A 23,356-nucleotide genomic window follows, 5' to 3' on the forward strand; every position below is an offset into this window, starting at 1 on the left:
AGTATGGGGTGTACAATTTGGGCCAATACAGCATTTCTCCCCCCCCCCCCATTAAAATGTGTCCTCTCCGTTCACGAATTATTGGAACAGGGGTCAAATGCCATGGATACCTGGAGGCAGTTAAACACTGATTGGCCAATGTTCTGGACATAGTGGGTGAGGGCTGTTATTGCCTGACCATGGGCTTCTGCTCTTATATTTGGCTGGGGGTCTTAACGTTCTACAGAACTATAAATAGTAGGATGTAGCCATATAAGGGCTGTTGGCTCCCTATGCGGAATGGAGAGTGTACACCATAGATTTGATCTACCCTCACAGCTGAAGTCAACCATTGGAGTGGTGGGGGGTAAACAGCATGTTAACACTTTTCTCCTTCCTGTAGGCCTAAAGTAGAGGCCGCATCTTCACCCTGCACCTTCAGGTTTGGCGATGCTGTCATTCCTTGTTGCTGCTGTCTTGTGCTAGAACACAAAAGCTCCAAACTCTACCAGTTTCCCACCCCCTTCCCTGGCAGTGCACCCCCCTGTTCAGCAGACTTTTCTTCCTATTCATTGTTTTGCACATATGCTGGTGTCAGGACCTTTATTTTTAGAGATTTTTTTTTTACTTGGTTGTGAGTTTACAATGTTGTATTTATGTTACTTGTACACTGTAACTCTCCCTGATGTGTGAATGGCAGTTGAGATGATGCAAGATATATTTTCTTTGTGAATATGAATAAAAGAAGCGTTGGGCAAGGGACGCCGGTGAGAGGAACCCGAGAGGGGAGGGGGAGCAGGGAGCCAAGCTGCAAGAAAAAATAAATAAAAATAACAAATGAATGGGGAGCCACTGATTGGCTGAGAGCTCATTTAGCCAATCGCTGGCTGCCCATTCATTTGTATTTTTTTTTCCCATGCAGCTTGGCTCCCTGCTCCTCCTGCCCGGCTCTCTATTCCCATCGCCCGTTCACCGGCGTCCCTTGCCTGCTGCCTCTGTGTCCACAACCCCGCTGCCCGCCTCTCTGGATGACTTGCAGTGTCCCCCGCTTCACTGCGTCCCCCACTCTGCTCCGGCTGCACATAAGATTAAGAAAATCTTATGTGCAGTCGGTCTGACCTCCCGACTCCGATCCCTATGGGACCGCGCATTGGAAGCCTGATTTCACGGCCCGATCCACCTGAACTTGGTGAAATCGGGCCCAAATGGCATAGTGTATGGGGGCTTTTAGTCCAGAGGCAGAGAGGTTGATCATGTGCAGCATACACAGGGGGTGACTGAAGCTAAGTGATGTAGATAAGCAGCACACACGCGATGCACCAGGGAAGTGAGCCGAGCGCTAACCACATTGCCTGGAAGTGCACACGGAGCAATCCGCTCTTCATTTCTAAGCAATCTGGTCAGATTCGGAATCTCCCCCTGTGAGTACGCCGCATTAAACAAAACTTTGATTTAGATATTTAGCATGAATTACACTGCACAAACCCGAAAGTATATGATAAGAATCTCTGTATATACCTGGTCCATGGTGCAGAATATATGGGCATCGTCCTGCTGGAACCTCCTGACTCTCGTCAGCCCTGTAAGTGCCCCAGACAGCTCGTTGCGGTGGAGGACTCCGAAGTCAGCCATGCGCAGAGGCAGCTCCCTCCATGAACGCGGGCGGTGGTCAAACATCAAACTGCAATCATGAGTTATAGATCAGTGGTCTGCATTTATTCTCAGTGAGGCGTCGCTAGTTCACAGAAGCATTAAACGTAAGACCAGTTTTGTGGTTTGCTTTCGTAGCAATGGAAACGGACTGCTGTAACCTGCAGGGGTCTAGTGTCCAGCTCATTGTTTACAGTGGTTTTTGTACTGACCAATTATCTACCTCAAATCATTCACCCATCTAATACCCCTTTTACACCTAAATCCCGGATCCGACCCGGTATTTGGTAAACTGTTTCAAGCCACGTCGGATCCGGGATTTGCGCCGTTTGCACTGCGGTGCCAACCTGCTGATATCATCTCCAAGCACCAGGACCGCTGATCACCTCCCCGGGACAGCCAATCACCCTGCCGAGACCGCTGATTGTCGCGCTGGTGGCAAGCCCAGCACCAAGGTAAGCTGCTGGGCTGCTCCCAGCCCCCATCTGCAAGGTGAATGGATGTCGCACACAGACATCCATTCACCTCCTCCCTTCTTCCACTGCTGTCTGCACAGTGCAGTACAATGGCTTCCCCCATTGCCATAAACGGGAGCAGAGTTAGATGACTTGACATACCAGTTTACACTGCCCCTCACCCGGGTCCTCCCCGTTTTCTACCCTGGTCAGGACCTGGGTAGACGTCCCGTGTAAAGGGACATCGGGTTAACCCCTTTTACACCGTCGCTAATGCGTGTCCACGAGGGAAATACACCCCTTTTACACTTAAAACCTGGGTAACTGTACTTCAGGGTGTGGAACCCTGGCAAACTGGCCATAAAACAACCATGGGTGGAAACGTGAAAACACAATGCCTGCAATTAGTTAAACTACTTATTTTATTTCAATACAAAAGAAAAAAAAATAAGCAGAGATGTTTTTGAACAAAAACCTCACAATACTGTATGTAATTTTGAGTTGGATTCCACCAGGCGGGAACCCCAAAGATCATGCCTGGCATGTAGTGTTTCCGTTAGGCTGTTTTAGCGGGGCGGTGCTCCCTGCCCGATTTTTAAAGGGCAAAATGTGCCCTGCCCCTCCAGCAGCTCCCCGCTAAAAGAGCCTGCTGCTTGTCCTGCTGGTGTGCCCGGGGAAGCCACCGCCGTAGATTGCGATGCCTGGAGCTACCCTGGCAGCTCAGGGAGTTCGGCGGGGCCAGGCCCGCCCCCCTTGCACGACGGTGGCAGCCCGGGCCCGCCCCCTTTAGTGACATTGCGGCCCGGGCACGCCCCCTTTAGTGACATTGGTGGCCCGGGACCGCCCACAATGATGACGTCAGCGCGCCCGGTCCGCCCCCCTTATTCTGCCCCCAAGCAGCAGCGCCCTGCCGTACTTAGTTCCTAGAAAGAACACTAGGCATGTGTATGTGCATTAATCACCGCTTGTATCTCATTACCAGTGTCCCGGGCAGTTCATAGGTTTCAGTGCAAAGATCTCCTTCTCCACTTCGAAAGAGAACATGTTCTCGCTGTAGTGCTGCCAGTGGCCAGACGTCTGCCACAGCTTGCTGTTGTAGACGTTGGGGGTGACCACCTCCTGGAACCCACGCTTCCGGTACTCTTGCTAAAAAGGAAAAAATTAAAAAAATAAAAGTGGAACTAGTTGTAAGGACTTTCGCTTTATATTGTTCTGCAATATACAGAGGTGTTGTGCTCACTATTAGGGGTTACTCATCACTCAAAAACCATGGGTGGGCTCAGTAACTAGACCGCAGCCTACCAAGCACTAGGGAATCACGGCATTGCCGAGGTGTAAGGCACACCGTGCTAACAGAGTAACTTGTAACCCAGCAGTTGTACAGCTTAATCCCACCTGGAGATAGACCCAGCTGATTGGTTATCAGGTTCAACACCTTTAATTTAACATACGACCAATAATCAGATACAAGTCCTTTACCTCTGTACAGTGGAGATATTTGATGCTATTAAGCCTGGAGAATATTAAAAATACTCGAAGATCCCTTTGGCCAGAAATTGGTGAATCGAGGATTTACAACATTTGGTACTCTTTACCTAGAAGGGCGCCCATCGCATGTACCAAAAAATCGCATGCGATGCGACCGACGCGATTACCGCGATTTCCCATAGGGAACAATGTTAAATGTCCCAATTGACCCGATTTTCCATAGGGAACAATGTTAAATGGCCCACAGAGGCCAAATAGGCACCCTGAAGTGTGAAACGGCCCCCCCAATTGTTAACGCTACCCCACGATCAACGTCAACCCGAAGCGTGGCGGTACGCGTCCTACGACCTTTTCATACCCCCACTATCCACATCGGCATGGAGTTGAGAATAGAGTTGAGAGCACAGCGAGCCCCGCGAGGGGACGCAGACACCTTCACAGGTGTCCGCTGCGCTCGCCACGCTTCGGGCTAGGTGGCTCGCCACACTTTCTATTCTCAACTCCACGCCGACGTGGATAGTGGGGGTATAAAAAGGTCGTAGGACGCGTACCGCTGCGCTCGCCACGCTTCGGGTTGACGTTGATCGTGGGGTGCTGTTAACAATTGGGGGGGCAATTTCACACTTCAGGGTGCCTATTTGGCATCTGTGGGCCATTTAACATTGTTCCCTAAGGAAATCGGGTCAATAGGGACATTTAACATTGTTCCCTATGGGAAATCGCGGTGATCGAGTCGGCCGCATCACATTCGATTTTTTGGTCGCATGCGACGCGACCGACGCGATTTTTTACCTTGCGATGCCCAAGAATAAAATCGTGGGCGCCCTTCTAGGTAAAGAGTACCCAACATTTTATTTAATCACCAGTTAGTTCTATAGCGCACACTTATTCTGCAGCGCTGTACAGAGAATATTTGAACAGTCACATCAGTCCCTGCCCCAGTGGATCTTAACATCTATATTCCCTACCACATATACACGCACACACAGACAATCTAGGGTTCATTTTGTTGGGAGCCAATTAGCCTACCGGTATATTTTTGGATTGTGGGAGGAAAGTGGAATACCCGGAGTAAACCCACGCAAGCATGGGGAGAATATACAAACTCTGCACAGTTAGGGCCATGGCGGGAATGGAACCCATGACCTCAGCACTGTGAGGTAGTAATGCTAACCATTACACCGTCCATTATATTTCCCCAATGCCTCAACCAAGGCATTACAAGGACGGGGAATTGCCCCGATATTCCCATAATTAATTGGGCCCATTTTTTTTTTTTTTTCTTTTTAAAATATAAGAAACAATAATTTTACAGAAAAGTCAATATCTTTGTACAAGTATTCCCTGAATTTACTTTGGCTCTGAAATGAAGCATTAACTTTATCACAACTGTATATACAATCTGTCCTTTTTAAAATCACGTACAAATTAATCTAGTTATGCTGCGTTCTAGTCATCTGCCTAGAATTAGGGAAACTATGTTCTTCGGAGAGACAAACAATCACAAAACTGGTCAAATAAACTCTCAATTCCAAAAGACAGATTTATTGCGTCTGTAAAGAAGGGATTGTGAAATGAGTAACACTGTCTGGCAATGTCCTTGTTTACAAGAGCGTTACCACACAGGACACAAATAAGTCACTGTGGGATAATGAGAGATTTTCTTCAAAGGAAATCACTACATAGAGCTTATTATATGATTCTGAAACTGCAGCCTATCAATTCATCAGGATCCGATCCCACAGTGAGATCACTGACTCCGCCTCCCTAGTGGCATCACTGGCTCCCGATCCACTTCTGCTGTGTCTCAGTGAGGTTACTAGTTTCCGACAGGCTGCAATCTCACAACATTAATCCGGCCCACAAAATTGTCCGCTTCCGCAGTGTTTCGGCGACACAGGGGCATTCACGGTACTTACCCTGATAAAATTAATTAGCTGGTTATAGATGAATGATCCTTTGGGAAGGAAGAAGCAGCTCCCAGGGCTCAGCTCATGAAAGAAGAACAGCTCCTGCTCCTGAATACAGACAAAGCGGAATATTAGTGATTTGAATCAATTATGTTTCTTACAATAATGACACTTGGAAACCAGGAATATCGACGTTTACATGATAAAGAATAGGATGCAACCCCAGGCAGACTTTGCAGATGGGACAGAGGCCCTCATTCTGGTTGACCCGCAAACCTACGAAATGTGCACATTCCTCATACTTTGTTCTAGCAACCACATACACGTTAACGTATAATCAGAGATGCTGGATAATAGGGATTGTGTTCCGAGCTTACTTTCCCAATCTTCCTGTGATCCCGATTCTTGGCCTCCTCCTGGAATTTCTCCCACTCTTTCAGCATTTTTGAATCGGGAAAAGAAATTCCGTAGATCCTCTGCAGGGTTTCCATATCGGCCTTCCCTTCCCAGTAAGTGGAGGAGTTCTGTAGACACCAGTATAATAATCACAGGAGTCAGATGTATAATAATCAGCGCACAGGACACCAGTATAATAATCATAGGAGTCAGATGTATAATAATCAGCGCACAGGACACCGGTATAATAATCATAGGGGTCAGATGTATAATAATCAGTGCACAGGACACCAGTATAATAATCATAGGGGTCAGATGTATAACAACTAGTCACACAGTATAGTAATCAGCGCACAGGACACCAGTATAATAATCATAGGGGTCAGATGTATAACAACTAGTCATACAGTATAATAACCAGCGCACAGGACACCAGTTTAATAATCATAGGGTTCAGATGTATAATAATCAGCGCACAGGACACCGGTATAATAATCATAGGGGTCAGATGAATAACAACTAGTCACACAGTATAATAATCAGCGCACAGGACACCGGTATAATAATCATAAGAGTCAGATACATAACAAACTAGTCACACTGTATAAAAATTAGAACACCAGTATAATAATCATAGGGGTCAGATGTACAATAACCAAAGCACAGGACACCAGTATAATAATCATTGGGGTCAGATGTATAACAACTAGTCACACAGTATAATAACCAGCGCACAGGACACCAGTATAATAATCATAGGGGTCAGATGTATAATAATCAGCGCACAGGACACCGGTATAATAATCATAAGAGTCAGATACATAACAAACTAGTCACACTGTATAATAATTAGAACACCAGTATAATAATCATAGGGGTCAGATGTACAATAACCAAAGCACAGGACACCAGTATAATAATCATAGGGGTCAGATGTATAACAACTAGTCACACAGTATAATAATCAGAACACAGGACACCTTTATAATTAGTGTTCATTCTAGCACCCGCTATCTTTGAAAACCCATGCAGTTCCTCTTCCCTGCTTGGGGTGTCGCTGTCTGTGTGGTGTTTCTAGCACAGGTTTGGTTTGCATATCAGCACGGATATACAGACCACACTGTGCTAGAAGCACTACAGCAGACAGCGACACCCCAGGCAGGGAAGAGGAACTGCATGGGTTTTCAAAGATGGCGAGTGCTAGAATGAACACTAATAATAATTAGCGTAGACAGATGTCAAACAACTTGTCACACAGTATAATAATCAGCACACAAGACACCGGTATATTAACCAGCACAGTCAGATGTATAATAACTAGTCACACAGTATTATAATAATCAGTGTAGATAGATCTAAAAGAACTAGCCGCAGTATAATCATCAGTATAATAACCAGTAGACCAGTATAATAATCAGCAGTCAGATCTATAAATAACTAGATACACTACGCAATGTTGTCTGCATTCACAATAACAAAATCAATAATCAATCAAACTTGCAGGAATAAAAAGAATAATAAAAAAATATATAGATACAGATTAATGAACTCAATAGTAATTACAACTCTGACTTATCCCTTAGCATTTCAAATAAGAACTCAGTGACGCAAAACATCCCCAAACGTTACAGTACAATGCTCATCACTGGCAGCTTCTGCTGGTATTTAGATAATCTAGGAGGTGCCAGTGGATACTGAGCCCTAGAAGGCCAATTCTGTTGTTTAAACCTAACTGGCTGAACATCAGTCAGTTTAATAACAGCTTGAGCTATCCGATGAGGGAAAGTAAATTCTGTATGAGTGCCCATAGTAATAATCACCCAATCGGATCAAACAGATCTGGCCAACACAAAGACATCTGGCAGGTTAATAAGCTGGCATGTATCTATGGAAGGGGTAGAACAGAAGACAGCAGGACCGTATGCACAGGGATGGCGTCACTCTTGGTGTTTTTAGGTTACAAAGCAATAACATTGGTCGAGTCGGGTCTCAAGGCAAAAACGTCTTTGTGTCTTCCTATTTTTGCACCATGGCTGTGTTCCACCAAATGATAACACAATTATATGAAGGCTTTTTCTATCGATGTACAAAAAAAAATGGTTGTTAACGGTTAAAACTATCAACAATATTTACTTATAGTCAATTTATCTATGCAAACAACAAGACAAACGAGGCGTAAAGCGAGTATTATTCTTCCCGGTAAAGTCTTGTGTACATAGCATAGAGATGAATCCCCGGATGGTAGATTGTTATACAAATTGGCATAACACTGGCACTGTTCCCAGCCATCGCACAGTACATACGGAGAGTTTGTACAGTAGCTTGGCTCTGGAGACCTGTACAAGTCTTTTCTGCTATATTTTAAAGCAGTGGTTCCCAAACTCGATCCTCATGTTTTATAACTGACCCAACAGGAGTACAGGTGTACTAATTACCCATTGACACATTTTTTAAAAAAAGTTCCACAGGTGGCGCTAATTACTTCACTTGTGATTCTGTGAGGAGACCTGGAAAACTGTTGGTTGACCTTGATGGCCAAGCGTTTAAACGTTTTTGTTTTTTCGTTTTTTTAACAAATATGGAAAATCTGTCTCAATCCTATAGATGGGATCTAGGTCCAATGTGGATAATACATAACACACACACACACACACACCTTGTGAATCTTGAAGGCTTTAATCTTTCCAGTGTGTCTCACGTGGGGTCCTCTGCACAGATCAATTAAGGGGCCACATCTAAAAGAGAAAATAAGATTAGAATTAAAACAAGATCTCATTGTCCTACAACTAACCGGCCACCCAGCAATTACCCGGCATTTTTGAGTTACCGGTCGTTTCCCCGGGTTAAAGCTTTTCAATCCCGGAATTTTCTATGTGGTGTGAAAGGGTCAACACGGGTCTAACATCCCGGCACTCCGACCCTGGTCAAGAACAGGGTTGGAGTGCCGAGAGTTGTTCATCTCCACATCCCAGCGTGCCGTGGAACAGTTTCGGCATTGCCAAATAGCAAATCTGTAGTAAGGCATGCTGGTATGTGTAGTTCAACAACAGCAGACGTGCCAAAGAATCCCCATCCCTGCTATGTGATACATGGCTTACCTGTATACTGTAGTGGTTGGAGTGTCGACTTTTTCATTTAAGATTCTGCATTTGAACTTGTTATACTAATGGGGGAAAAAATAAAAAACTTTAACTGGTTGAGGAAAAAGGATAAAATAAAAAGCAAGCATACTAGCAAAATATATCTAAATTGATCTGAAAAGAAAAAAAAAGTGGGAATTAGAATTACAGTACTTAATAAATCCTAAAACTTTGCAATTTAAAGCTCCATTACCACCCTGACTAGATTATGGCACAGGCTCCACCCCACAATTTGACTTAAAGATCTGGAACATTTTGATATCAATGTAATTTGTTTCTATACTATTGGATATTTTTAAGCAATGGCATTAACTACCTCCCACAGACAATTTATGTACAATCCAAAAGAAATTCAATTTAAGCTAGTGAAACGAGATTATACGAAGGATGTGTAATGTGTGCAAGGATGCACACATTGTGCGTGTGCCCAGCCCTGCGAGGATCTGTACCGGGCAGGACTACTCTGCCATTACAGGACCAGTTTATCGAGCAGGGATTACACAGAGCAATTAAGATTTTAGGATGGTATATACAATAAATGCACATACAGCAAGACAAACTACAATACGTGGAAGAAAGAAAGAAATAAAAAGACTTTTTGTTGGGGTGTAGTAGCGAGAATTCCCCTGTGGATTTTTTTATAAAAAAAAAAAAAAAAAAAAAAAAAACTGAGCTTTTATTAATTCATTATAAAATAACTATACATTACACACACACACATACATAAGGACACACAAAACATAATAATATTTACACTTCTTAAACTAACACCTTTCAGGGTATGAATTTATGTCCCCTTGCTTGGGTAAGTTAATTGTATAAACTTATTAGTCAGAATAGAGTTCAGTAGAAAAATCTACAATAAATATTTGTGACACTATAAAGATAAAGAAACATGTAGAAAAATTGGTCAATGATACTATGGGCGGTATTCAATGAGGCTGATTCGCCCTGTGCTACGGCGAATGTGTGCTATTTTCGTGCTGTAAGGTGAATCTTTTTACTGGAAAAATGTGCAATATTCACCGACGGCGAACAGTGAATGACGGACAATTTGCGGTCTGGTAGTCGCCGTAATTCGCTGTGGTTTTTCAATGTAATTCGCTGTGAGTGTATTCAATGATCAGATGGCGAATTGCTTTCTGAATGATTTTCACCGTGTAGCCATCTTTTTATGGTGAACTGAACTGTGATCTTTTAAAATGAAAAATAAGGAATTTTAGCATGTGAAGGGGCATGCTATTTTTATTCTTTATTCTATATATTTTTTTTTTGGTACTTGTTTCCTAGCACGGCCACACCGATTTCCATCGGGGTGGTCGTGTCGGAAAAATCGCGGTCGCATCGCATGCGATTTGGTCGCATGCGATGCGACCGACCCGATTTTTTAATTGAATCAAATGTGAATAGGGTCCCTGGGACCAGATTTTACATTGGATTCAATGTAAAATATTCCCTAGACCCCCAATTTTACACCGTAAACCCCACACCACTATTGACGCCAACCCGAGTCGTGGCGAGCGCAGCGAGCCCACGAGGGGCGGCGGTGCGCGTCCTCCGACCTTTTCATTCCCCTACTATCCACGTCGGCGTGGAGTTGAGAATATAAAGTGTGGCGAGCGCAGCGAGCCCGAAGCGTGGCGAGCCCCGTGAGGGGACGCGTATAACTTCACAGGTATCCGCTCGCCACGCTTCGGGCTCGCCACACTTTATATTCTCAACTCCACGCCGACGTGGATAGCAGGGGAATGAAAAAGGGATTTTTGTAAGAACTTACCGTTCGAATCCCTTTCTCTGATATGGTCCTGGTGACACAGCTCAACACTGGGATGTAGGAGGGTCCGAAGGAGCCAGGCACCTATCCTAAAGTTTTAGAGGGTAGGCTCCTCCCCTACTGCATCCCTGGACTCTTCAGTTCATCTTTCAAAGCCACTGGAATACATTAACTCAGTACAAACGCCTGCACATATTATATGCACATTTTATAACAGAAAACTGTTAACTTTTAACCATTTTAACATGAACATCATGAAACTTCTGGCATACTTACTGAGCGTAAGGGAGGGATCGCTGTGTCACCAGGACCATATCAGAGAAAGGGATTCGAACGGTAAGTTCTTACAAAAATCCCTTTTTCTCTTTCAATGGTCCTGGTGACACAGCTCAACACTGGGACGTTCCAGAGCCGGTCCTTTGGGAGGGTACGCTCAGGTCTGCAGCTCTCAGCACTGCTCGCCCGAATGATGCGTCCTCCGACGTGAACTCATGGAATCTATAGAATTTGGCAAATGTGTGAACAGATGACCAAGTGGCAGCTCTGCAAACCTGCTCAGCTGTGGCCCCATGTCGAACCGCCCAAGAGGTGGCAACTGACCTGGTGGTATGCGCATTTATTTTGGCCGGTACTGGCCTACCCACTTTGGTGTATGCAAAGGCTATCATAGACCGCAACCACCTAGCAATAGTCTGCTTAGATGCAGGCCAACCAATTTTGTGTATGTCATACAATACCAACAATGTGTCAGTCTTCCTGACACTCTTCACTCTGTCCACATATATGCGTAAGGCACGCACAACATCCAAAGTTCTCAACTTGTCCCTTTTCTTAGAACCCTCTGGGGGTTGAAACACAGGTAGAACTATCTCCTGATTTAAATGGAAGGTAGATACCACCTTCGGTAAAAACTGAGGCACTGTTCTTAAAACAGCCCTGTCATCATGAAAAATTAAGAAGGGAGATTTACATGACAAAGCTCCCAATTCTGAAACTCTTTTAGCAGATGCTACTGCTAACAAAAACACTAGCTTCCACGTGAGAAACTTAAAGTCAGCCGACCTTAAAGGTTCAAAAGGTGCCTTTTGAAGGCATTCCAAAACCAGTGATAGATCCCAAGGTGCTACTGGTTGCTTGTATGGAGGTTTCAACCTGGATACTCCTTGTAAAAAGGTTTGAATTTCCGGCAAAATGGCTATCTTTTTCTGGAAATAGATGGACAAGGCCGAAATCTGCACCTTCAGTGACTGAAGGCTTAGGCCCGATGAAAAACCATCTTGTAAGAATTCCATCATTCTTGATAGCTTAAAATGAGATGTATGAGCCTTTCTTCTCTCACACCATCGAATGTAAGTCTTCCAGACTCTATAATAATTTGCCGAAGATACAGCTTTTCTGGCTTTTATCATAGTCTGTACTACTGCCTCAGAAAACCCTTTTCTTTTCAAAATGGTGGTTTCAATAGCCAGGCCGTCAAAATCAATCGATCTGAATCCAGGTGATTGAATGGGCCTTGTCTTAGAAGGTCTGGTCTCAGAGGTAGACGCCATGAGTCCACAGACAACCTCTGAAGCCTCGAGTACCAGGATCTCCTTGGCCAATCCGGGGCCACTAAGATCACTGGAACCTTCTGTCCCTGTATTTTCTTCAGAAGTCTCGGTAACATTGGTACTGGTGGGAATGCATAAAGGAGATCTCCCTGCCAGTGAATAGTCATGGCATCCACTGCCTCCGCTAGTGGATCCCTTGTTCTGGCATAGAACCTGGGCACTTGACGGTTGATCCTGGATGCCATCAGGTCCACATCCGGAGTTCCCCACATCGAAGTGATTTGGTGAAACACCTGAGGGTGTAAGCTCCATTCCCCTTCCTTGAGCTCCTCCCTGCTCAGGAAGTCGGCTTCTATATTCTCTATTCCTGGGATGAATATAGCCGATACAGCCGGAACATTCTGTTCCGCCCATAGGAAGATTCTGGATACCTCCCACATGGCCAATCTGCTGCGTGTACCTCCCTGGTGATTCAGATACGCCACAGCTGTGGCATTGTCGGTCTGAATCCTCAAAGGGAGGTTCTGTAACCTGTCTCCCGCCAAGGAAATGACTTTCCAGACAGCTCTCAGCTCCAAGATGTTGATTGGTAACGCTGATTCTTCTGCCGTCCACAGGCCCTGAAGCCTGAGATCCAGGACTATTGCCCCCCAGCCCCTGAGACTGGCGTCGGTAGTTACTATCAACCAGTCCCAGGTCTGTAATGACCGACCCCATTGAAGGGAATCTACTTCTGTCCACCATTTCAAGGATTCTCGGGTGTCCGAAGACAGCACTATCATCTCGGATTTCATGGTCAAAGTGTTTCCTGACCAAGCTGACAAAATGTTCCATTGGAACCTCCGAGAGTGGAACCTGGCAAATTGAAGCGTCTCGAATGACGCCACCATCTTCCCCAGGAGCTTGAGGCACCTCCATACTGAAATGCTCTGAGCCCTGAGAATCTCCTGGACTAGGGTGACCAGATCCCTGGCCTTTACCTCCGGGAGGAATACCCGATGAAGATGGGTGTCCAGTATGACTCCCAAGAATTGGAGCCTTTGTGACGGTACCAACTGAGATTTTTGCAAATTTAAAATCCAGCCGTGAGCCTGCAAAAAACTGATGGCCTTTGCCAAGTGACTCTGCAGCATGGCTGCTGACTCTGCTTTGAACAGGAGATCGTCCAAATAGGGTATTACTGTGATTCCCCTGAGCCTCAGCACCGCCGCCATTACTGACATTATCTTTGTGAATACCCTTGGCGCGGTTGCTAGCCCAAAGGGTAACGCCCGGAATTGTAAATGCAGGTCTCCTATGGCAAACCTCAACAAGGTCTGATGCTCCGGGTGTATAGGAACGTGCAAATATGCGTCCTGGACATCCATGGACGCCAAAAATTCTCCCTGGTCCAGACTCAGGAGTACTGACCGTAGAGACTCCATTTTGAAATGGTCTACCCATAAATGAACATTTAGAGACTTCAAATTTAGTATTGGTCTGAAAGACCCGTCTGGTTTGGGCACCAGGAACAGCGTGGAGTAAAAGCCTTTCTTCCACTCTGTCTTGGGGACTAGTGTCACCACCCCTTTTTCCAAAAGGGAGTGCGCTGCTCTCACAAGAGCTGTACGCAGCCGTGCCTCCTTTGGTAAGGAAGTGGGAATGAACCTCTTCGGAGGTGGCCCTCTGAAAGGGATTTTGTAACCCTGTGTTATGATGTCTAGCACCCAGGCATCCTGGTCTAGAGAAGCCCAAGCGTCCCTGAAGAGTGTGAGACGCCCGCCCACTTTTGTCACTGTCGGGCAAAGCCCCTGACAGTCATGCAGAGGGTTTATCCTCTCCTTTATTGGCAGGCTTCTTGTGAAAAGAGCCAAATTTTGACTTTTGTGTCTTGCCTCTAGAGGGCTGAAACCTTCCCCTGAAAGACTGTCCTCGAAAGGACGCACCACCTCTAGGGGAGGGCCGAAAGGACGGCTTAAAAGCAGAAAATCTGGACGTCTGCTTTGCTGAGGAGGCCGGCAGGAATGTACTTTTGCCGCCTGTGGCCTGTTTTATAATCTCCTCTAATTCGGTACCAAAGAGTACCTTTCCTTTGAAGGCTAATGTTTCCAGAGCCTTCTTGGACTCATTGTCTGCTTCCCAGGCTTTAAGCCAAAGCACTCTCCTGGCATTAATGGAGACTGTGGACACTCTGGTTGCCATTTTAATAGCTTCCTCCTCTGCTTCAACTGCATATTCTGCTGCTGCCTTAATCTTTTCTGCAAGCAGTAATGCACCCGGGTCAGCCTGCAGCATGGTGCATAATTCACCAGCCCACTCTATCATGGCCTTAGAAACCCAGGCTGAAGCAATAAGGGGTCGTAAGGTAAACCCCACCCCTTCAAAGATAGCCTTGAGGTTTCCCTCCAGCTTTTTATCCACAGAATCTTTAAAAGCTGCACCGCCTTGTACTGGTAATACAGTAGCCTTGGACAAACGTGCCACTGAAGCGTCCACAACTGGGACCCTTTCCCAGAGCTCCGCATGAGACTCTGGCATGGGGTACAGATTAAGGAATCGTTTTGGCATCTGAAGCCTCTTATCAGGAGTTTTCCAAGCCCCTTCTAGCAATTCCTGTAACCCCTCATCTGAAGGAAAAGTAACAGCCTCCTTCCGCTGTCGCTTAAAAACACCTTTAACAGGAGTCTTATCCTCCACAGTCAGCTTTAAAGCCTGCTTCACAGCTACAATGAGATCCTCTATACCAGCAGCAGAGTTCTCTTCCAAATCATCACCCTGATCCCAGGGGATGTCAGTATACTCTCCTTCCTCTTCATCTACCACAGTAGTTAAAGCATAAGACCTTCTAGGGGTCCCTGCCACATCATCCATTTTGTCCAGCATTTCACTGAACCTGTTAATCCCTTTTGCAGTATCCTGCATCACCTGGATAAGTGCAGGATCTGCCTGGGTAAGAGGCAAGGAGCCAGACGACTGCTGAGATGATGGCATAGGTCTCTGTGATTCTACCAGCCCATCACTCTGCCTGTCCAAAAGCTGCACCAAAGCGTTTACTGACCTGCCTAGGGCCCTGGCCCACGCAGGTTCCATATGCTCTGCCCTATGGGGATCACTGCCCATGGGTCTCACATCAGCGCAAGTAATACATAAGCCCCCCTTGGCCATCTGCTCAGGGACAAACTTTTGAGTGCAAACATTGCACGCGCTCAGTGCATTAAGGGCTCCCTCCCCCAAAACCACAGCCTGATGCTCAGACATGATGCAAGTGATAAATGTATATCTATAGTATACACAGTGCAAACAACGTACAAGCGTTTATACAGAGCAATGCACCCAGTCACTTATCTGTCTGTTGGTTTCAACTGCGGGGAAGCGATGCCCAGGAAATCCAAGTCACTCTGCCAGGATCAGTAAGCCAGCTCAGCTCCGCTGCAAGCGTTCTGAAAGGCGCCAAAGTCAGAGTGAAGGAAGAGACCACAGGTCCCTGCTGCTGCGGGGTCCGTGACCTTTTGGCGCCAACCACCCCCAGCAAGCCGCTCCTTAGGTAGGATTTCCTAGTTCCAGTGTCTCCCCCTCAAATGGGGATCACTTGGAACATGCCTGTCACAACGCTGCTGTCCTCTCATCTAGGAGCTCAGCGTGTAAGCTCCGCATAAAATGGCCGCCGCCATCACGGAGCGCCTGTCCCCCATGATCCCCACCTAAACGTGGAGCCTGTTTCAGGGTACTCCGGAGCCCAGGCAGCCTTTTAGAAAAGGCTATAAGCGCTGCACAGGGAGACCAGACAGTGTCTCCCCTGTGCACAGTGAGCTGACAGGACGCGCTTCTGTCAGCTCCTGCTGCGCAAGCAGTGTGAGAATTCACTATGAGAATCCTCACACTGTGCCTACCTAGCTAGGGTAAAAGTTAATAAAATAATAAAAATCCCCTAACTACTCTAATTCTTCGGCTGCTCCTGCAGCCCTTTAGAATAGCACCCACTCCAGTGGGCACCTAACACGAACTGGAGAGTCCAGGGATGCAGTAGGGGAGGAGCCTACCCTCTAAAACTTTAGGATAGGTGCCTGGCTCCTTCGGACCCTCCTACATCCCAGTGTTGAGCTGTGTCACCAGGACCATTGAAAGAGAAAAGGTCGGAGGACGCGCACCGCCGCCGCTCGCCACGCTTTGGGTTCACGTCAATTGTGGGGTGACGACGGGGACATGTATAATGTGAAATGGGTCATATTGGCTCATTTCACATTTTTTACTATGTGAGATGGACTTAATCAAGTCCATCTCATCTTGTGCCATTATAATGGCACAAGACCGACGCGATGCTCCCGATTTCAATGTTAAAAAATATTTTAACATTGAAGCCTATGGCAAAATCGCGGGCATCGCGTCAGGGCCAATGTTAATGGTCGCGACCGACGCGATGCCCGCGATTTTCCCTTTGCCGGCAAAATGGACCTGATTTCAAAAGAGATCGGGTCCATCGCGGGCATTGTGTACCTTAAACTTAAAGGTACACGATGCCCGCGATTGTGGCCATGCTAGGAAACAAGTACCTTTTTTTTTTTTTTTTTTTTTCACATAGCAGCCAGCAGGGGGCTGTTATGTGTAAAAATCATTACATATGCATGATCGGGAGCAGTGTAAGCGGCTCCCTACCCGGTCCCCTGCTAACTCTCCCGGGGGGGCAGCTTATGCTTCCTGGGTCCCGGGGAGCCCTCTTCCCCCCCCACATACATTCTGGGGCAGGCAGGGAGACTTCCATCTCCCTGCCTGCCGCCGTCCCCCGGCGGTGTCCGCCATCAGGGGCAGCGAGCCCCTGCGACATTGAATATGGGGATAGCAGGGGGACAGCAAGGCTCCAGAACACGGCGACTGTGCAGCGAATCCTAAACAGGATTCGCTGCACATCGCGATTATTGTCATTGAATACTGCCCTATGTATTCAAATGATCTATTACAGATACCTTTTTTATCAGCTGGTATCGGTCATTGCTCTGATGACACTTAGATTGTTTACAATGGTTGATTTGTACTAATTAGCACTTGTTGTAGCTTTGCTGAGGGTTTACACAGATGCCCTTTATATTGTCTCACGTGCAGTATACAAATAACCAAAGCTTTTCTTTCCCCTTGAGAAGTGCCTGAAGAGTATTACACTGAGAATGGAGCATAGGTTCACCAGCTCCCCTGGGTGCAAGCTTAGAATAATGTCCAGTATAATGCTTTATATAGTAGCTGGGTACAGTGGGAGCATATATTGAGCTGGCTTGTACTGTGATTATTGACTCCCAATTAGACTGTAACTTTACTAAAGCGTCACTGGGCAGTTCCCTGTGTGTATAGTAATGGATGCTGGGTACTTGTGTAGTTTCACGGCGCCTGATATATCGGATGCGATATCAGTCGATATATTGATGCGATCCGAAGCGATTTTTGACCTGTTCATCCACTACACATGGAGTTGATTGTATATAGTGTGACGAGCGCAGTCATTTATTTATTTATATTTTCTTATATAGCGCAGCAGATTCCGTTACGCTTTACAATAGTAGTAACCCGCGTCCGCTCGCCACACTTCAGCGCAAACTCCATTTTGCGTGCTCTCCTCTCTCCACCTTCCCCTCACAGACTGCACTGCCCAACTGTTGCTCACTCAACTGTCATCTCCTGACACCGGTCATGTGACCAACTCCTGACCTCTTAAACAGTTGCAGAGGCTGCTGGGAATTGTTCACCACTGTAAACAAAGTCACTATACCATGCTTCATCATGACACACAGTACATTGTATAGCAGGTTATTACATTGGCGCACGTGGTACTAAGGATTAGTATAAACATTTGACAAATGTGTGTAGCTGCCCTCTTCTAGGTTATCTTATAGTACAGTGATGGCTAACCTTGAAACTCCAGCTGTTGAACTACACATCCCAGCATGCCCTACACCATTTTTAGCAAGGCCAAATAGCAAAACTGTAGCAAAGCATGCCGGGATGTGTAGTTTAACAACAGCTGAAGTGTCAAGGTCACCCATCACTGCTATAGCAATATGCAGATCAGTAATACAACCATACCGATGTACATATATTGCATGAAATCACCCTACATATGCCCAGAAATGGGCGTGTATTTGGTCTCCTATGCAGAATTTGTGATCCGGGCTTGTTATAGGTTAGAGTACACTACTAACACCACCTAGAAGTGAGGTAGATGTATGAAGCAGTGATAAGGGAGAAGTGAGCCAGAGGAGAAGTGGCCCATGGCAACCAATCAGCTGCTCTGTTTAATTGTATATTATGCAAATTATAGATGTTACTTCAGTGCTGATTGGTTGCCATGGGCCACGTCTCCTGCCTTATCACTGCTTCATACATCTACCCCTGAGGGACATATTTATTAAGCCCGGCAACGTGATAAAGTCCCTGGAAATAACGCACCGGCCTGTTGGCGCCCAACTGACATTTGTCAGCCCCAGGCTGCAATGTGACAGTTAGGAGCTGACTGTCTGCTATAAAAGTACTAGCCACATTATCACTTCACCGGGCCCTTACGAGCCCTTATGTTGTCATAGAACATGTGATGGACATGGACCAATGGAGCAGCTGGGACATGGACCAATGGAGCAGCTGCGACAGTGAAGGACTCATGGAGATTCTCCGCTTTACCTTAAACATTTCCAGCAGAGTTTCTTTGGAGACTTCCAACCGCTCAAATTGCTGCTTCTCTTTCACAATCTTCTTACAGAGATTTTCCAGGCTGGAGAAGTCATTGCTGGACACCCCCCTGAGAAGCAAACATCGCATTGCTGTTACACAACAGACAGAAGGGAGACCGCCCTGTACCGTCAGCACAGAGGGGAACACACAATTATAGGGAGGGTCTAGCTAGTATAACTATTACAATATACAGTAACTGCTCAGTGAAATATATGGACAAGACTTACTCCACTCTACAGGGTTAATGAGTCCAGAAACGGTCATTGTGTCACCAGCATGAAGGTCGACATGCAGGAAGGTCGACATGCAGGAAGGTCGACAAGCATTTAGGTCAATAGTCAAAAAGTCAACATGGGGTTTTAAAAAAAAAATATTTGTGCCGACAGGCAGTATTCACAGTTGCCAGATCATCCCCTTTAATTAGCGCACATTTGAATTACACAGGTTCTTGACCACTTTTCAAATGTAATGACAGTTGGTACGGTTGGGAGGTGACAGAGTTCAAGAGTTCATACCAACTGTCATTACATTTGAAAAGTAGTCAAGAACCTGTGTAATTTATATGTTGGGCTTATTAAAGGTATGATCTGGCAACCCTGGCAGTATTTCATGCCCTACCATATACTAGGGCGTGGCGGGAGAATAAAGTAGTGCCCGCAGCGAGCCATGCGAGGGGACGCGGTGCTACGCCATGCATCAGTCCCATTTCATTACAGAAGTGCTCCTGTAATGTGTGCGCCTTGAAAAGTGATAAAGTGGAGAGCAATAGAGGGGTGTATTGGCTGGTGGCTCTGCATTTTGTCACTTTTCAAGGCAGGCCTGTCCATCCTGTGACTCTCCAGATGTTGTGAAACTACAAATCCCATCATGACTTGCCACAGTTTTGCTATAATTGAGTGTTAAAACCTTAGCAAGGCATGCTGGGATTTGTAGTATCACAACATCTGGAGAGCCACAGGTTTCAAGGCTTAGTACATCTCGCCCTATGTGATCGTTCAACAAGAAAGCACTTACCCGTCTTCTAGGTGCATGTCATAATAAAACCCGTTCTCAATAGGAGGGCCGTAGCATAGGCAGCCCCCATACACCCGCTCCATGGCTTCACCCATAATGTGGGCACTCGAGTGCCAGAACACCTGTTACGGGAAGGAAATGGCCATCAGTATCATGTCTGTAAAGGATCGCGAGCAGGGCCCTTCGCCCTCTTATTCTCTTCCTGCCATATCCATACATCCAGTACGCTCCCACTCAGGAGGGAACAATGATGCTTTGTGGCACACATGAGATATAGGGGCCCATTTACTATGTAATATTTGCATTTAGTTCATCGAAAACACCAGTTTTTGGGGGTTAGCCGCAAATATTAAGTATCACCCGAATGTACGTAGGATTACTCCGGCACCGCCGCCAACCGCATCCTCCATAGTTTTCTATGGGCTGTGTAATGCTGCATCACAGTGGGTCTCGAGGCTACCGCCATTCTGAGATGGCAGTAGCCCATTGGAAAAAAATAAAAAAAGTGAAAAACTCACATCGGCCTTATGCCTGTGTCGACCGTCTGACCCTGTTGATCTTAGCCATGTTGACTTATTTCATGTGTCAACCTTTAGTGGCCAACCTAAGGTATGCAGCCATTCATATTGTCGACCTAGCGACTGTATCCCGTTACAACATTACGGCCACTTTTGTAGCAACTTCTAAATAAGGGATAATAATAACAAATAATAATACTATGGCATAGTTCAAAAAAGTTACTACAGTAGGCCTTCTGTTGAAATCCAGACTCCGTTCTATTCTTTACTGATTACATTGACTAGAATAAAAAAAAAAAAAAAAAAACAGCTTACAGAGGGACAAGGGACATCACTTCGTTCTACGCTACAGACCTCTACATTTACAATCCATGAACCATTGATAACCGTGTGATGTAGTGCCCGTCATACTACCGGGCATTAGTCTGAGCAATGAAAAAGAAACGCAGTCAGTATTTACCGCTTGGGCTTCCTCGTCATCAAATTTCAACAGCTCCAGCTTACAGTCCTCTTCCAGCGGGCGATCGAGGTCCCAAACAACGTTATTCACCTTGGCGACAACTGTATTATCCGCCAGCCCTTGACTGCAAGAGATATAGCACATGCAATATAGGGATGAGTAGAACAAACACCCCGGATAATGTAGCATAGAACTATACCCTGTATTTGGAATCAACTTTATATGTAGCAAACTGAAATTGAAACCTAGTTTTTTCTTCATCATGGCAATGGGATTTATTGCACTTAAAAGACTTTTCGAAAGATTGAACAACTTGGAGGTGATTTAATTGTTTCTCCCCCCTTTATTCATCAGAATGACCCGTAACGTTTACCTTATATCTTTTTTTATACATTTGGGATTTGAATTTATATAACAAATGTGAGCGACGCTGGCATTTTTTTAATCGGATATTTGTGCATTGCTCACAGAGGTGTCGGCACTCAAGGAAGTTACAAAATAAAATAAGCATACATTGAAACCATTTCAAAAAGGACCCCATACACCGAGCGGTCCCACGGGTCGAGGGGTGCAGCACGTCTGATCCGTCGGCTCTCATTGCGGTCGTAAGCAGATTGTATGTTCGACCTCTCCATGATCTCCATAGGATCAGGTCATTCTGATGTATGGCCAGCTTAACTTGAAGCTGGCCTATACTGCAACTACTAGGCCAATAACTACCACTAAGTAACTTCCCTTACCACAACACACCAGACAGCTAATTGTAAATTAGTTGTAGGCATTGCCAAGTGGTTCAATTGTATAGTATGTGATAAGGACAGGCAATTGTATGGGGAAACGGTCATCTATTAGACCACACTTAGGTCGACAGTCATTCGGTCGACCAGGTTGGGTCGACAGGAGTTTATCCGCTGTTTTTTGAGCCGACATGCGGTATTTCATGCCCTACCATCCACTAGGGCATGGCGGGAGAATAAAAAAGTGTGCCGAGCGCAGCGCGGCACCGTGCCCGAAGCATAGCGAGCGATGCGAGGGGCTGTGATTCACCTCCAACTGTGCCCACGTCGACTGTGTCGACATTCGGGTAAAAAAACTGTGAAGAACTCACGTCGCCCTAACGACTGTCGACCTAAACCCATGTCGACCTATAACCCTGTCAACCTTGGCCCATGTCGACCCAACGTGGTCGACCTAAGTGTGGTCTAATAGATGATCCACACCCATTGTATGTCCTATCAAGTACGTGATCTAGGATGAAATCATTCTGCATGGGCAAAGTTAGTGGAGTCAAAACAAAAAGTTCAGGATAAAGCTAAATGACCACTATGCTCTCATGGATCTACCAGTGAGCGCGTAATACGACGTTTGGAGCAGGATGATAATGATAGGCTGATCAGATTCTCTTTACCTGATGCCAGCCGCTATTTGATACGGGGTGGTCTTCCAAGACTCGGCGTCCACTTGCTTCCCATCTGGCAAGGTCACCTTGATGGCCTTGCTGTCCTTTGCCGCCTTTTCCGCCAGGATTGCGTCATGCTCCGTCTTCAGTTTATTGTAGATCTCGAGTCTCTGGTTAATAAACTGCGGCCAGGGATTCAGCTAAACATCAAGCACAATTGACAGGAAATGAAGCGCCTTATAAATCAATGCACAGACTGTAAGGGATCTTCTTTATAAAAGGAAGCAAAGCAATCATTTCACATTAATAAGTGTCAACGGCTGTATCTAACGGAGTGGAACAATACATAGGAACAGGAGGGTTTACACCAATGTACCCGAGCATTGCAGCACATATAAGCAATGTTTCAGTATCCTATACCTCCACAACGTCTCATCCCACGAATCTGCCCCATAACAGAATTACGGTAAGGAGCCGATTCAGGGCTGCTCATTCCGAAAATTGGGCCCCTGCATGTGCATAGGCGGTTATGCGCATATGTAGATTTTCACTCACCGACTCACATTGATTGGCAGCCAGGGAGCGTTCAGGGTTGGGCACCTGGCGTTTCATGGGTGTGCCTGCTAGGGGCGGGCTGATGACATCACATGATGACAGCGTCGGCCCCCGATTCAGAGTAGGGTTGGCCATTGTTGCCATCGATGGCAATTCTGCAACTGGCCATCAATAGTGCTAAACTATGCAATGGATGACCATCGATATTTTTACATATCAATGGTCATCCACTGTGTTTGAATGATTGGCCTGTGGGCCAATCAAAACAAAGGGGACGGGGCTATGCTCCGTGCCCCAGCACTTTGAAAAACATAGTTTTGCTGTTCCATTGATGAAGGGAAACCATCTGGTTCTCCCCCATCCATGGCAAAAGTACTC

General features: G+C 46.0%; 1 protein-coding gene across 1 annotated transcript in view; it reads right to left on the reverse strand.

Moving 5' to 3' along the window:
- The window catches only part of TARS1 (threonyl-tRNA synthetase 1), a 50,254-nt gene that overhangs the window by 17,877 nt on the left and 9,021 nt on the right, over positions 1-23,356 (reverse strand). Inside the window, exons 3-12 of the mRNA XM_083155015.1 lie at positions 22,433-22,623; positions 21,025-21,148; positions 20,047-20,168; positions 18,982-19,099; positions 8,977-9,041; positions 8,535-8,613; positions 5,860-6,006; positions 5,492-5,590; positions 3,064-3,230; positions 1,498-1,660 (exon numbers count right to left, since the gene is read on the reverse strand). Of these exons, the coding sequence (XP_083011141.1) occupies positions 1,498-1,660; positions 3,064-3,230; positions 5,492-5,590; positions 5,860-6,006; positions 8,535-8,613; positions 8,977-9,041; positions 18,982-19,099; positions 20,047-20,168; positions 21,025-21,148; positions 22,433-22,623 (1,275 nt within the window). The remainder of the gene's footprint in view (positions 1-1,497; positions 1,661-3,063; positions 3,231-5,491; positions 5,591-5,859; positions 6,007-8,534; positions 8,614-8,976; positions 9,042-18,981; positions 19,100-20,046; positions 20,169-21,024; positions 21,149-22,432; positions 22,624-23,356) is intronic.

This window comes from Crinia signifera, chromosome 1 (assembly GCF_055691185.1).
Source record: "Crinia signifera chromosome 1, ASM5569118v1, whole genome shotgun sequence".
NCBI classification, from domain to species: domain Eukaryota; kingdom Metazoa; phylum Chordata; class Amphibia; order Anura; family Myobatrachidae; genus Crinia; species Crinia signifera.